This window comes from Sarcophilus harrisii, chromosome 4, assembly GCF_902635505.1.
Source record: "Sarcophilus harrisii chromosome 4, mSarHar1.11, whole genome shotgun sequence".
Lineage (NCBI taxonomy): Eukaryota > Metazoa > Chordata > Mammalia > Dasyuromorphia > Dasyuridae > Sarcophilus > Sarcophilus harrisii.
The window spans coordinates 38,846,971-38,862,834 of NC_045429.1; the positions used below are offsets into that span (position 1 = coordinate 38,846,971).

Consider the following 15,864-nt stretch of genomic DNA (forward strand, 5'->3'; position numbering starts at 1 on the left):
AATAAAACCCAACTCTATCATCTATTTTGTCAAGAGCTTAAAGGCACAGAACAACAAACTCTTATTCCCTTCTCCTTTCACCACCTGTTTTTTAAACTTTTATGCGCCTGAATTTTCTCATGTCTTAAATGCGGGGGATTCTATTGTTTACGTCTTCTCCAGTTTTCCTTCTAGGATCCAAGGAACTAATTAATGATATAATTGCAGAATTGTAAAGTTTACCAGTAAGAGGGCTGTGTGTTTTTTTTTTTTTTTTTTTTTTTGCTGAGGCAATTGGGGTTAAATGACCTGCCCAGAGTCATACAGCTAGGAAGTGTTAAGTGTCTGAGGTGAGATTTGAACTCGGGTCTTCCCGACTTCAGGGTTGGTGCTCCATTCACAGCGCCACCTAGCTGCCCCAAGAGGACTGCATTCTTAAGCACCGAGTCCCGAACCATTTAGACGTTTGACTTCCGGTTCTCTTATTTCACAAATCAAGGAAGTTACGCTAGACAAGCTTGGGGGGAAGTTCCCGGATGAGCCACGCTCATCCCCAGCGACCAAAGCGGCTCCATCCGCAACCTTCGGGCAGAGCTGGGGAAAGGACTGATTTAGGAACCTAAAAGAGGCCGCGCCCGTATCAGACGCCTCTTCCCGCTTCCTTATCGGGGCCCGACCGGTCAGTTGGGCTGAGAAGCAGGAGGAAAGGCAAGCTCCGACCGCGTACGTTAAAAAAAAAAAAAAAAAACAAAAACCGTTTACCCTCCCTTCCCCCAAGGACAAGGCAGCGCATGCTAGAGGGAGGTTCAATACCCGCCCTCCAAAGTCAGTGATAGGTAGAGCCCGAGCCGGCTTCTTCTCTTCCCCCACGTGGAGTAACCTTGACAGACCCTCGGCTTCCCCCCCCAGACCCGCCCCTTTCCCTAAGCCCACCAATAAGAGAGAGGCGCCCAGAGCCCGCTCACTCCCAAGGCCAGCCAATGAGTGAAGGCGACCACAGGCACAGCGGAAAAGGAGGGGCTTGTGGTTGCCAAGAAGCCGCTTCCCTCGGTCCCCAGCGCCGCTTGCCTTCCTCCTTCTTTGTCCGGTAAAGGTGACTTTTCCGCTAGCGAGCCCAAGGAACACGCTTCTTCTCCCCGGGCCTCCCACCCACCCTCCTCACTCCCCCCTCCCCGGCGGTTGAGAGAGCCGCGGTATAGTAGAGGCAATTGTTCGCCCGCCTTTCCTTTTATACCGGGCGACGCGACGCGACGTGACGTGCTGACGCTATCGTCGGCGTACTGACGTTCGTAGCGCCATTTTCTATCTGGTGGGGGGCGAGATCGATCCGCGCAGAGCTAGTTTCCGTTCCTGACCCCTTTGCTCCCTCGGCGGCCGGGAGGGAAATGCCCGTGGCGGGCCGACATTTGCGCGGTTTTCTCTGCCCTCTCTGCCTTTCCCAGGGAAGTACCTAGCAGGCCCCGAGCGCTAGCGCTTCCCCGGGCCCCGCCCACGGGCCTTCCTCGGCGTCAGGGCCGGGGTGCGGCCTAGCAGAAAGGGCTCCAGGGCCAACTGTCCCATTCCTGCGGGAGGCACTCGGGCCCGAAGGCACAGCCCCGGAAGGTCGGAGCTGGGAGCACCCGAGTTCTATGCAGCTTCTAACTTGTCCCTGAGCCAGCCAGTCCCCCGCCGTGTTCTCCTCTGTCTACTCTTGTAAAAAGAGGATAATAGCCTCTCTGCCCGGGATTGTGGGGGTCAAAGGGTCAGTTGGCACGTAGTAGGCATTTAAACGTGAGCCATTGGTACCATCAGTTCTTCCGATTGTTCTATTCTATAGTAGATGATTGTTGAGGGGTGAGAGAGCCCCTGGCCTGTGGGCAGGCTTTGTGAAAGCATCCACAAACCCCAATGAGCGCAGGCTCGAGATTTGTGGCGAGACACGGAGAAATATCTTTCTCAACAGGCAAACTTCCGTGGGCACTTTTGCAAAGATGGGTTTAGAAATTAGCAGAGATAGATTGCCAGGCCTTGGGTTAAATCTGATTTGTTTGGTTTCTGAGCGAGGAACCTTTCTATAGAGGGTGGTGATCAAGCCCCTGGCCAAGGTCTCCAATTCAATAGGAGATGACTCTCTGGGAGTTTTCCCTGTGAAAGGTGGGGCGCCTCCCAGAGGGTGGAGGGTTTGAGACGGGACCACTCTCCCCCCAAAGATTAAAGGGGACACAGTTTACATCAGGGTCTTTCCAATCCTTCCCCCCCAAAGATCAGGGGGATAGTTTACATCATGATGATCAGTATTAATATATATATATTAGATATATCAATTTATTAGGCATAATAAATGTTAACTGTTGTAATTATGCCTATTATAACTGAGCGTATTTATATCTATAACTAGGCATATCTTAATGTTAGCTATTATTAGCATTGAAGTGATTTGCCCAAAGTCAGGAAAATGTTTGTTAGAATCTCCTGATCTTGGATCTCCTCTAAGATCCCAAGCCTGGGTGTCATCACATGATCATTACATCACAGAGTGATGAGAGGCCGCAGGGGCTAGATTGGTGATTTCTCTAGTTCAGAACCTCCCTAGTGAAGAAACTCCTGACCGCAGTGCCTACCTTGCTTGAGTCCCAAAGAAAACCCCAGAACACTGGCCCCAGTCCCACGAGTGCTGGCTCATCTTCCGCCCACACCCATTTTCAAGGCCCTTATGTCCTGCTTCATCTCTGCAGCTTGAGAGGTTATTGTGGAAGAATCTTAGACTTCCCGCTTTGTTACAAACAAAAGGACTAAATTAGGAAAATTCACCAACGTGCTTTGGCCTTTGTTGAATTTTCTTTGAATTTGCTTGATATTGCTTCTTTTCCTGGCCTATATTTATCACTTTTTAAGTCATTCAATCAACAAATATTTATTAAGTGCCCGATCCATATTGTTGATCCTTAAAACACTTGCTGTGAGGGGCTTTGCACTAAGCACTTAAAATACAAAGGTAAAAACAGACCTTGCCTTGGACCCTGGGAAATCATGTGACTTGACCACTTACACATCCATTTTATATAGAAACATGGGTCTCTGAATCTCTGGCCAGTTCTCTCCATTATGTCATGTTAATAATGATTTAGTGCCTGTTTGTATTGGTATTTGTCACAAGTAATGAACAATAAAACATGTTTAGGTTTGATATTTTAGTTTTTATACTGTGGAGAGCCAGTGTAATATAGTGAGAGGCACTAATCTTTAAATATAGGTTTGAATTCCCGATAACTTGCTTTACAACTATGATTTAAGCCACTTAATCTCCTGTGAACCTATTTCCCTATCTATAAGATAAAAATAAAAATACTATTTGTTGCAGTTATAATATACTATTGAAACAGTAGATAAAAGGCACTTTAGAGTTTATCTGTCTCACCAACTCAAACATAGAGGAAAACTTATAACTAGACAAGTGAAATGATTTTCTTGAGGCCATGCTGGAATTCAATACTAAGTCCTCTCCAGGATTCCCAAGTTCTGTTCTTTCCCTACTATAAAAATCCTTCTTAAATTCCACATGGAAGAAAAGTATGGTTATCAGAAATCATAATAAATTCTTTACTTATCTGGAGGGTGTACACCTGGCACCTTCATCTATTGACTGTATTTGAGACTTAGGAAGCTGCCAAAATGTGTCACAAAAAAAAAAGTGTCACAAATTCTAGAAGTAGGTACCTTACACTTGTCCTCTTGACCTCACGGACTGTTCTTGCCTTAAGAATTATAATAAACTTACTTTCCAAGTATTTTAAACAGCCTAATTGAGGCCTTCAGAGTGGAGGAATGTTCAGGAGACCGCCTCTTTGCTCTAGGCACAACCACAAGAAGTAACAGCTCAGCAGGAAGCATAGGGGCAAGCTTTAGAAAGCTGTGGTCTGGGGTCACTGAATGTGGAGGCTGACAGCCTTCAATAAACCTGAGTCTCAGTCTTTATTATACTGAAGATCTATTTCATCTGCTTCTCACAATAGCCCTTTAAAGCAAAGTACTGTCCTCACTTTATAGGTGTAGAAATGGGCTCAGGAAGGTATTTAATTCAGTTTTATTCACCAGGTTAGTAGATGTCCAAGCTGGAACTAGGACAAGCTTTTTTTTTTTTTTTTTTTTTTTTTTTTTTTTTTTTTTTAAACTCTAGTGCTTTTTCCATTGTACTACACTGACTTATCAGAGAGAGGCTAGATTGGAAGATATGTACTCCACGTAAGGAGAGAGAGAAAAGCTTCTAGTTTCCTGAAATTTCTATCTAAAAGTGTGAAGTAAATTTTTGGCACTGTTGTTACCTTCTATTTCTGACATTCTCTGATTCATCTAGATTTTATGATTGGTGTACACACTAGTGAAGTTCCTTCAAAGTTTCTCTAGGAGCAAGGTGCTGGAATGCCATTACCTCTCTTTCAACCAGACTAGTGTGATCTATCTCATTCCAAAAACAAGGACTGATATTTCATCCTGATCCTTTTCATGTAAGTTTGCAAATTGTTTTTTTTTTTTTTGTTTTTTTTTTGTTGTTGTTTTTAGAGGAAGAAGAGTACAGAAGATTTTCTTAGAATTTGAGAATTTTAAGAGTTGGAAGTTTTGCCAAAGACTCTCTAGCCTGACATCCTATTATGTAGCAGAACCATTATCTTTCAGATTGTCTATCAGTCCAAACATCAGATTTTTATTAAATGTTCACTGTATGTCCAACAATACAGTCAACCATTAGATGTTACAGATTGTGTTCTAGGCCCCTTGTGCTTGTGTTCATGCAGGGCAAAAACAAATGATCTTTTTCCTTAGATTCCTTTAGGAACTTGATATGGAGAAACAAGTATATTTAAATGGCTTATTAGCTGTTATAGCTATACAATGTTTTGGTTGTATCCTTTTCTGTTAATACTTGGGATCACTGGAATCAAACAGCATTCCTCATTCTAATGAGGAAATAACAAATGTGTCAATTTCTCCTTGGGTCATAGCCCTCTTTGTTTCACTACAAGATATAGCATGAAATCTCAAGAAAGAAAGAAAAAAACCCATTCATTTAGGGTTCATTTTTTACAATTTTTATTTATAACTTTTGTTTTTGTATCATCTTTCCCAGTATATATCCCTAAACCCTCTTCTCTCAGAACCATCTCTTAGAACAAAGAATGAAAAAAGATGGGAAGCAATTTAACAAAATTAACTAGGATGTTAACCTAGTCCAACATTGTTCCAAATGCAAAGAAGGGAGGGAAGTACATTCTCAAGTTTTTCAAAATAAAAAAGTGATCCTTATAATTACACAGAATTCAGTATTGATTTTATTGTTTTTGTTGTTTTAATTTACATTGTTGTAGTCTTAGTGTATTTGTTTTCCTGTTTATGACACTGCATCAGGCCATGTAAGTTTTGCTATGTTTCTCTGTATTCTATGATATAGTAATATCCCAGTATGGTTACTCTTATACTCTTTTTGGAAGGTTTTTTTTTCTTTTTTAATTCATTGACATAGCTTTTATCACAGTATTTTAAACCTACTTAAAGTTATTGAATGTTGGATAACCATAATAACTGATCTATATAATGCTTTGAGGTTTGTAGGATGCTGATTTCACAACTCTGAAAGAGTTGTACAAATATCCTAATTTATAGGTGAGCAAATAGAGGCATAGAAAAGATAAAGGCTTGCACAAGTATCCACAGCTAGTAAGTTTTAGTACCTGCTTTTCAGTTATTTTCTTTTTATACTGTATCACCTTCTTATAAGGGATTACTTATATTGCTTTGGTCTAACTAGGTTAGTGATAGAAGTCAAAAGTTCATCCTGAAATGTTGAAGAAAGGCTAAAATTAAAAAATAAAATATTTCCAAGTTTTCAGCTTGCCTGGCAAAGGAACTCCCAAAGCCAAATCCGGATTCTATTATTGGATTTATGGATAAGCCAAAAAAACAGGAAAATCATCCTAGAGAACTGTCATCATACTATCCAAGTAAAACACAAGAAAATAAGCAACCATGGAGTACAAGTGAAAATGAAGTAAACTGGTATGTTAATTAATAAAAAAATTTTAAATATCTATAATTTATATAAGTTGTTATATAAATTATACTACATGTAAATATAATTTATATAACTTCTAATTTTTTCCACAATTGTTTCTATATTTCCAGTGAAGCTTCCAACTTTATTCTTATAATCACATATTCCTATCATCAGATTACGTGTATTTTCATTTGCCAGAATTAGATTTAGACTTTGTAAAAACAATAATAAAAACCTTGCATAAAATATTTGTATAGCAAAGGCATTTGGCTTTGGCAAATATAAGCCTGAGTACTTTAGATAAATAAAATCATAAGTTCATAAAGAACAATTAATAACTCCTTCCATTCAGGTCCTTTTTACATAATTCATTCATTTTGGCAGAGAGATGACCCTTGGTTCTTAAAAGGCTGATACAGATTTTAGCAGCTCATACCATGCTGAAATCTTCTCAGTTATAGAATGTTATCCATTCTGAAAATGAGCTCCAGATATAGTTAGCTGGTCTTCAGATGAGGGATTTATCCATGGTTTGTCTCTGGACCCACATGAATACCTTGTATAGCTTGTTGGCTCCTTCTCTGCTGATATATAGTCTCTTCCACTTGGAGATAGTAGACTAGGGTGGCGTGGAATACTGTTCTTTGAAATATCAGATCTTTGAAGGTAGATGATTTATTTAGCATGGCTGTCCTGTAGGTGGAGACCAGAAACTTGTGGTGTAGTAAGGAAGAAAAAGTATTGCTTTAAATCTTACAGAGCACTTTTTCCCTGATAAGTTAGGGGAAAATATTTTACTCTTTATCTTCCTTTTCCATATAAACAAACAGGTTTAGAGAAGATAAGGGATTTGCTCCTGGTTACATGTGTAATAAGTACCTAGGAAGACTATTGTTATCATCCCCCTCCAAGTTTTTGGTAAACCAGCTCTAGTGTGTCTGCTGGGCACTGTGCCCCAAAGCTTCCCTCTGTGGATAAGGCTTATACTTAAGCAAACCTTTTCTCTCTGGGAAATATGTTTTTGCTGGTTTAACCTTTTAGGATCCAGAGTCACTCCATGCCCCCAAAAGGTACCAGGATAGGGCTTTATTTTTGTCCATTCAAAGCATAATGAGAAAAACATGAAAAAAAAATGAACATAAGCTTTTTTTTTTTCTTTTGGGGTGTGTGTGTATAGGCTGAAACAAGATACTCTAAATGAACAGACTGAACTGGAGAGAAAACTTCAGGAAACTGAGATTGCAGCTAATTCTGTAGTGTCACTAATACCAATATTTAAAGACTTCCTTGCTGGGTTTAATAGTGAAAGTGTGAGTAATCCAATTGCATTTTCAAAAGTTAAAATTCATGTGAATATTGACCATTTTCTTAAAAAGTAAAGCCAATTTGGTAATTATTTTGCAATGCATAAGAACTTTCTCTTTGATTATTTAAGCTGGTTGCTGAAAAGCAAAATAGTTTTGCTATGTATATTAAATTATTAAATATGCAACATTTAAAAAATAACAGGATAATTTGGAAACAGGAAGAACCTATATTTAGATAATTTAGTCAAAAATAGATTTGTTGATGAGAAAACATTTAAAAATTAACCAAATAGCCCTAAGAGAGTATATGATAATTTGTTAAATTAGTTGCCAACTTTCTACTACTGTTTGTGTACATTTTTATTGTTCTTTACTTATAATTGTCTTGAATTTGTAGGTGAGCAGTTCAGTTGACATATTGAAGGCCAAGTTAGCTGATAATGAAAATGAAAATAATGTAAGTTCTTTTCTCTTCTTTGTCTCTCTATTATTTTGCTGCCTTGTGTATTATTTGATTTATATATTTAATTTATATAATATCATTCTAATTGTAATATTCCTTTTTTTTTTTTTTTTAACTTTAGGTTCTTAAAAAGAAAGTTCTGGAAAAGGAGAACTATATCCAGGAACTTTTTTCTTTTATTCAGAAAGAAAAAGTAAGTGGGTTTTGGTATAAAAATCCAGTAATTACAGATTTTTCTGGAAACATTATTATAATTATTTTGCAAGGCATTTGGGACACAGGATAATACAGCAAATAATTGTCCAGTGTCTGAGTTAAGATTTAAACTCAACCTCTTTTAAGTCCAGGACCAGTGCTCTCTATCTACTGTGTCATCTCTCTCCCCATCTCTCCTGGAAGTTCTCCCCTTCCGCATTTCCCTCTCCATATAAATACTAAAATAGTCTCAGAAAGAATGGCTTGTATATTTTGAACTCTTGTTTTTTGGAAATTTTAAGAACTTGCTTGTGCTATCTATTGCCATTGCCCCTAAATATTTTTTTTTGGGGGGGGGGATGCTTTAGGTTTAATGCAAAACCAAAATTTTATGGTTTTCATATAAAATTTACAAATTATGAACTATACAATAATTTTTTCCCACAGAGTTTAAAATTTAATTAAACATTTAAATAATTTTGTGATCTGCCAATTGCATGTTAGCATAGCCCAGGATTATATTCTAGGGAAGGAAAGTTTTGTACAGATAAATTAAGGATTTGAAGTATGACATGAGGAAGCAAAAAAAAAAAAAAAAAATCTATCACATATAAGACTCATTTAAAAACTAGAAATAAAAGATTATATAGTTTGACATGACATTTTTATTTCATTTAGAGAAGATTGTAACCAAATAGAAATCATAGGACAAACATGAAAATAACTTTTTATACTTATCAAAAGATTAATGTGCCTCATGTTTTTTCCATTCTTTTTAGAAAAATACTTTAAAAACAAGTCAGCTTTCACATTCAGTGAAATTGGTTCAATCTCGTCTACAGCTCCAGATTCAGAAAAAAGAAGCTGAAAATGACCAGTTGAAATCTTATATGAAGGTTAATATATATTTATTTTTCCACTATTGCCTAAATGGTCAATTAAATGAAAAACTGTTGAAATTAGAAAATTATTCCTACATTTTGGCAGTTTTATTTATTTATTTATTTTTTTTAAGGAAAATGAATTCAGGAAATTCAAGTATTTAGTGTTTTTAGCAAAACCTCTAAAATTTCTAAGTTGGGGATAGTCTTGCCTATAGTGTTTTGTTTTGTTTTTTTTTTCTCTTCAGCATGCATTAAATCTCCATTATGTTTCAGGGCAAAGTTACATATTGATGACATAAAAGTAGCTCTAGCTTCATCCTCTTGTGAAGGAACTTTAGAAAAAGGAAAATCTATTTCACTTTTCTTTCTATCATATTTAAATGTTAAATAGAAAGAAACTCAAGCAAAATTCTTTGAGAAATTTGCCAGAAAGAGATTTTGTATTAAGGCAGCAGAATAACAGATTTTCAGGGAATTGGATTTTTTAGGAAGAGTGGGATTTCAGCAAAATAAAAGAAAACGAGAAAGGAATTGACTTGCAGACATAGTGATGAGAGATTAAAGAAACAGAAGAAAACTGGATTCACATTTGGCTAAAACTTTAAAAAGAGGATGTGAAACAAGGTAGTATGAAGTCATAATAATATTTGACATTTATAAAGTACTTTACAAATGCATCAAGGAATTGATCTGGGTTCCTTGAATTATTGAACCTCCTCATTCTAGTTCACTTGCTGAAAGTATAAGTTGTTATACATAGATGAGAGACAATTAATTGTGAGGACGTGACCTTTCAGATCTTGATTGTCCTAGCTATATGTATGTGTATATATATACATACATATATATATATATATATATATATATATACTAAGAATGGGCTTGTTTCATGGTCTTTGCTTTACATATTTTGCTTGGGCAAATAGGAGTGACCAAGAATATAAAAGCTTAATGGTCAGCCCTGCTATTAATCAGACCTTAGTCAACTAAGAAGAGAAGTAGCTGTGGCCCTAAGAATTGAGCTGTTGGAAGTTGATTTTCACTTTTTCACTTCCTGGAGGGCACAGTAAGAAGAGAACATATGTGTCTCTCACACCTGCCTAGTTGGGTCATCCTAGTGGCACTTGGAACTAGGAGCCCAGGAGATAACAGGCCTCAGAACCAACCTCTTGTTGGTCCCATAGTTAGGGCTTTGGTTAGTTAACATCTACGTACCCATCTGTTCTTTTTTTATTTTAATTTTATTGATAACTTCAGCTTTTTTTTTTGTTGTTATTTAAGCATATATTAATAATACCCTATATTAGGTTTTCAGCTGAGTTAAAATTAGTAAACATTTATATTTATTGCCAGACACTAAATGCTAGGGATGCAAAAGTGGCAAAAGATAGTGTCTTCCCTCAAGGAGCTTACTCTGATAATGGGGAAGACAACATGAAAACAATACATACAGAGCAAGCTAAGTTTGGGATTTTAAGAGAGGGAAGGCACTATAATTAAGAGGGCTTGAGAAAGATTTTCTGTAAAAGATAGGATTTTATTTGAAATGAGAGGAAACCAGGGAAGTCAATAGAGAAAGTTGAGGGAGGAGGAAGGCATTCTAGGCTTGAGGTATAGAAAACTATGGTCTTATAATCAAAACCATGAAGCTAACACAGAAGCTGATGAAAGAGGTTTTCAGAAGAGGAATTTACCCAGGAGAGAAGGGAGGAAGGAAAAGAAAGAGATAAGCATTTATATAGTATTACCATGTGCCAGGCCTTGTGTGAAATACTTTTGCAAATATCTTGTCTGATCCCCACAAAAACTTAATAAGTTAGATGATATTATTTCCATTCTACAAATAAGGAAACTGAAGTTAAACAAGGGACTTGTCTCAAGTCACAAGTGTCTTACTGATTTCTTGCTTAGCTCTAACCATAGTAATATTGTCTGCCTCTGAGCAATGTTACCAGCATGAAGATGTTATGAGAGGATATCATTAAAATTGAGTAACAGATCATCAGGTTTGACAAATCTTGAGGTTCTTTTTTTTTTTTTTTAAACTTTTTTAAAATGGTGGAATATTAAATTTTTCCTTTCAAAAGAAAACAAACAGAAAAAAGGGGGAAAAAATCTTTGTAACAAGTAAGTATAGTCAAGCAAAACAAATCTTGAGGTTCTTTTTCATACCTTTGATGAATGACTTTGAAAGACAGAAGCCTGCCCTTCTTAATATCAGCTAATTAATATCTAGTCCCTCCTTTTACTGATTCAAATTGATGCCTTTGGACTGGGAACATAGGGCTGACTTTTAGTGTCTGCACATTCCCTCCTTAGATAAATTAGCTCAGTATGAAAAACTCTGTTATTTGGCTCCAGTCTTTTCTTCTAACTTTGCTTCATAGTACTATCTTCCTATCCTTTCTGTTCCTGACAGATTGGCTAACTGAGATACTTGATTTTTAGTGACCATGTTCAGGCCTCTTATACTTTTGTGCTTTCTACCTATTCTGTGTCTTATATTTGGAATGACTCCAAGAATTCTCTCTTTTTCTTCTTTCCATCACATTTTACTTTATTGTTTCATTCTTCATGGAATCTTCCCTCATAGACTAGGTGTGAGGAGATAGTTCAGAAGAAGAATTAATGAGTTGGTGAAACGATTTTTCATGTACTTAGATTCAATTTGCCTTTATATGTCCAATTCTGCCTGTCATATAATAGTTGCTTTTTGATTAATTAGCAAACCACTTTATTAAGATTTGGAATGAAACTTTTTTTTCTTAAAACATCTTTAGCTTGTTTAGAGAAAACATATTGATTTTAGGGATAGAAATCATAAAAGACAGAAAAAGTCCAGGACATTAGGTACAAATTAGACAGTGTTAAATGAATCTTAGACAGAGAAGGAGGAGGATAAATGAAGGAGAATAAAAAACTAAATTTCTACCAAAATAATTAAATATTTAATAGATAATTGCTTCTTATTTTTTACTACTGCTGTTATTCATGGAGTAGCAGTGACATCCTGTGGTTCATTAAAGGAATAACAGCTACATTTCCCATGGATTTTCTAAACAGCTCCAGTGTAAAAATATATTGGATATGTTAAAAATAGAGTGTGTTTCTTTTTTATTTTTCCTGATTTCAGTCATGCTGATAGTTTGAAAATCTTGTTTATGAAACCATTTCCCCCAAATTCTTGTATTTTAAATATTTTTACATGTTGCCGGTAATATGCAAAGCTCCCAATAATCTATTTATATCAAGGGGTTTATTTTTGGTAATAGAGTAATAATGAATTATCTAAAATCCAATCCTTATTTAAATAGAATTTAGGAACTGCCTTATTAGCATTGTAGTTTGGCAGAAAGTGTACTTGTTTTTGTAAAACTTCTCTGGAGAGTTATTCTAAAATGATGATTTGAGAAATGAGAGGTTAAAATCTAGTATTTTCATGATTATTACATAAATTCCCCTGTGCTAGTTTAAGACAAGAAAAAAAAAAAGCTCAAAATTTATCAGACCTGATGATCTGTTACTCAATTTTAGTGCTTCATGCTGGTAACATTCGTTAGAGGCAGATGGTAGTATTGTGGATAGATGCTAGATAAGGAGTCAGGAGACCTGAGTTCAAATCCAGTCTTGGACACTTGTAACTCTGGGCAAGTCCCTTAAGTTATTAGCCTCAGCTTCCTTATCTGTAGAAGGAAGATAATATCATCTAACTCACTTAAGTGTTTGTGAGGATCAGATGAGATATTTGCAAAAGCATTTCACACAAGGCCTGGCACATGATAATGCTATATAAATGCTTATTTCCTTCTTTTCCTTCCTCCCTTCTCTCCTGGGTAAATTGCTCTTCTGAAAACCTCTTTTATCAGCTTTTGGGCTAGGTTCATGGTTTTGATGTAAGACCATAGTTTTCTAACCTCAAGCTTAGAATACCTTCCTCCTTCCTCAACTTCCTCTATTGACTTTCTTCGTTTCCTCTAAGTCTCAAATAAAATCCTATCTTTTATAGGAAATCTTTTTCAAGCCCTCTTAATTATAGTACCTTCCCTTTCTTAAAACCCCAAATTTGGCTTGTTCTGTATATATTGTTTTCATGTTGTCTTCCTCATTATCAGAGTAAGCTCCTTGAGAGAAGACACTATCTCTTGCCTCTTTTGTATCCCTAGCATTTAGTATCTGGCAGTAAATATAAATGTTTACTAATAGATTTTTTTAGCTCAACTGAAAACCTAATATAGGGTATTAGTAACTTAATGTTAATATGATATAATGTATTATAATATAATATCAATATATTATAATTATAACATAATTAAGTATATAACTTATGTCCTCCTGACTTCAGGGCTATCTATCTACTGTGCCACCTAGCTGCCCCAGTACTCCTATATTTTAAAATATATTGTTCTAAACTATGAGTACTTACTATTTCTTCAATTTTTTAGATATGCCTTTATTTCTGTACAGATTATTTTGGGGTGCTATTCAGTAAGTGACTATATTTAATTTTGGTAGGTGGACTCCTGAGTATTCTGTGCATTCTACAGTTATTTTAAATGTGATTTCTTTTTATCTGTATTCATGCTGGGTTTTGTTGGTATGTGCTAAGTTAGTGATTTGCATGGATTTATTTTATATCCTGTAACTTTGTAAAAGTAAAAGAAGTAAAAATAAAAGAAGTTATAATTTATAATTTCAGTTCATTTTTACTTGACTCTCTAGAGTTTTCTATATTTTAACTGCAAAAAATAGTTCATTTTGTTTCCATTTTGCTATGTTTATTCTTTTGGTATCTTTTAGCTAGTATTTTTAGCACTGTTTTAAATAGTGATGATAATGGACAATCCTTGCTTTTCACTTTAATTTTTTAGAAACACCTCTAGTTTATTATATATAACATTGTTTCTTAGTTTTAAATAGATACTATTTATCATGTTAAGGAAAGCTGAAACATAGAAAACTCTAGAGAGTCAAGTAAAAATGAACTGCAATTATAATTTCAGCAATAAACCTACACAGATCACTAGCTTTCTACATATTAACAACAAAACCCAGTGTGAATACAGATAAAGAGAAATTACATTTAAAATAACTGTGAAATATATAAAATACTTAATTATCTATTTACCAAGATAAATACAAGCACTTTATCTCTGTGCTTTTTAACTTTGATATCAGAAATAGGCATTGTTTCTCATCAAAAACCTATTCTGCATCTCTTGATAATAACTTGGAATTTTTATTGGTTTTGATATTAATATGATCTATAGATCTATTTTCTTAATAACAAACTAACTTACGTTTTGGTATTTTTCACTTAATCTTCATAGGCTTGTAGGATTTAAAACAGGAAAGGAATTTAGAAGTCATCTTAGTCTGACCCTGCTTTTTGTAAATGAAGAAGCTAAAACTCAGAATAACATTACATTTCCCAGTCTTGATAACCAGTCTTCTCTCTCAGCTGAGGAGGCTACAATGAGCACTAGCAAACACTGGCTCCCATGTAAGTCCCAAACCTAGAACTGATGACTGTTTTAGTTGGAACTATGGTGTTACTCTTCTGAGTCAGAGCCTTGTCCGAAGATGAGCTGTTTATACACCTGTTCTCTGCCTCCTCCAATTGTTTGGGACCAGCAGTTTGCAAGTTCATAGCCGACAGCTCTTCCCACATCTCAGTTATAAGAGCCTGTTGTGAAATTCCCTGGAGAGGGGAAGCCATGATTCTGAAAAACCCGTATCAGAATCTCGTTCAGGAGCGAACAGGCATCTCTGGGACAATATTGTTGTTGGTAAAGAGGTTATCTGTGGGCTAGTGTTAGTGCACACGAGGATGAAAAAATATTTGGATTATGGGAGTAAGATGTGGTAAAAGTCATGTGGAAAGAGCAGCAGTGTGTGGTGAAAGCATAGGTCCTGTTGCCATTATCTCCTTTCACATACCAGTGACAGAAGTGATAGAATCTGAAGTTAGTGATCCCATTTTTGTTTCTGGTAATAGGTTGTCATCACTGATGTTTCATTGTTCTCCCCTTCAAGTTTAACCAACAGATACTCTGAGAATGATGTAGTTTAGCTGGTTCTCTGTAGCCTCAGAAAGTTTCCTCTGTTGCTAGCATTTATTTTTTGCATTTAAAAATTTATTTTAGTTGCCTTGATTATCTGGCCTTCCAAGCCTCACTTCCCAGTTGAACAATAAAAATAAAATAAAAACATAACTTTCATGATAAATATTCACAGTTCAGCAAAACAGATTCTCATATTATCCATTTCCTAAAATCTATGTCTCATTTTGCATTTCAAGCACTAATATTATTTTTTCCTGAAGATTTTGCAGTTTATTGTTACTTTGATAATTAGCAATAATTGTATTATGAAGTCATTACCATTCTAACTATATGTTTCTTTTATGTTGTAAGCTAATTTGTAAAAATGAAATCATATTTCATCATTTAATGTTGCTTATAGTGAACTGTTTTAAATTAAAATCTGGACAGACTTTTACCCATACCTTGATATTTTGTGTATTAGTTATTGATCAACATTTTTACAGAACTTAAAAGCTGAGATAGATGAGTGGAAGCTACAATTGAAAACATATGAACAGAAAATTATTGCCCTGAAGCAAACAAATGAGCAAAAGAAAATAGCCCTGAAAAAAGCAGCTAAAGTTTGTAAAGAAAGAGCTGACTTTTTTACAGCAAATATTGAAAATCTGACTTCTCAACTTAGAGATCGGGTGAGTGACAATGATTTTATTAAAAAAATTGTTTACTTCTTTAAGATTATGTTGAAATTGCTTCATAGTGATGACCCTTCATTTTTGATGAGCTAGTTGGAATTGACTATCTTCAGGCCTGGAACAGTTTGCATTTATGGAAACACACACCATATTTGACTTTTATTTCACCATTTCATAACAATATGAAAACCATAGTAATTTAGTATTTTTCTTCCAACTTTATGTCCTGTTAGAATTCTTACAAGGTGCTAAGAGACTGGAATTGATAGAGA

The 15,864-nt window shown here is 35.7% G+C and overlaps 1 protein-coding gene across 4 annotated transcripts in view; it reads left to right on the plus strand.

The window, feature by feature from the left end:
* The first annotated feature begins 935 nt into the window (after window positions 1–935).
* ODF2L (outer dense fiber of sperm tails 2 like) overlaps window positions 936–15,864 on the plus strand; it is a 32,408-nt gene continuing 17,479 nt past the window's right edge. Inside the window, exons 1-8 of one of the 4 annotated variants that reach the window (XM_031969392.1) lie at window positions 936–1,066; window positions 4,313–4,463; window positions 5,837–6,009; window positions 7,185–7,317; window positions 7,712–7,771; window positions 7,899–7,970; window positions 8,752–8,868; window positions 15,404–15,589. In XM_031969392.1, the coding sequence (XP_031825252.1) occupies window positions 5,897–6,009; window positions 7,185–7,317; window positions 7,712–7,771; window positions 7,899–7,970; window positions 8,752–8,868; window positions 15,404–15,589 (681 nt within the window). In that variant the 5' untranslated portion in view covers window positions 936–1,066; window positions 4,313–4,463; window positions 5,837–5,896. The remainder of the gene's footprint in view (window positions 1,067–4,312; window positions 4,464–5,836; window positions 6,010–7,184; window positions 7,318–7,711; window positions 7,772–7,898; window positions 7,971–8,751; window positions 8,869–15,403; window positions 15,590–15,864) is intronic. The other 3 variants (XM_031969391.1, XR_004234315.1, XM_012547598.2) reach the window with 3 other exon arrangements.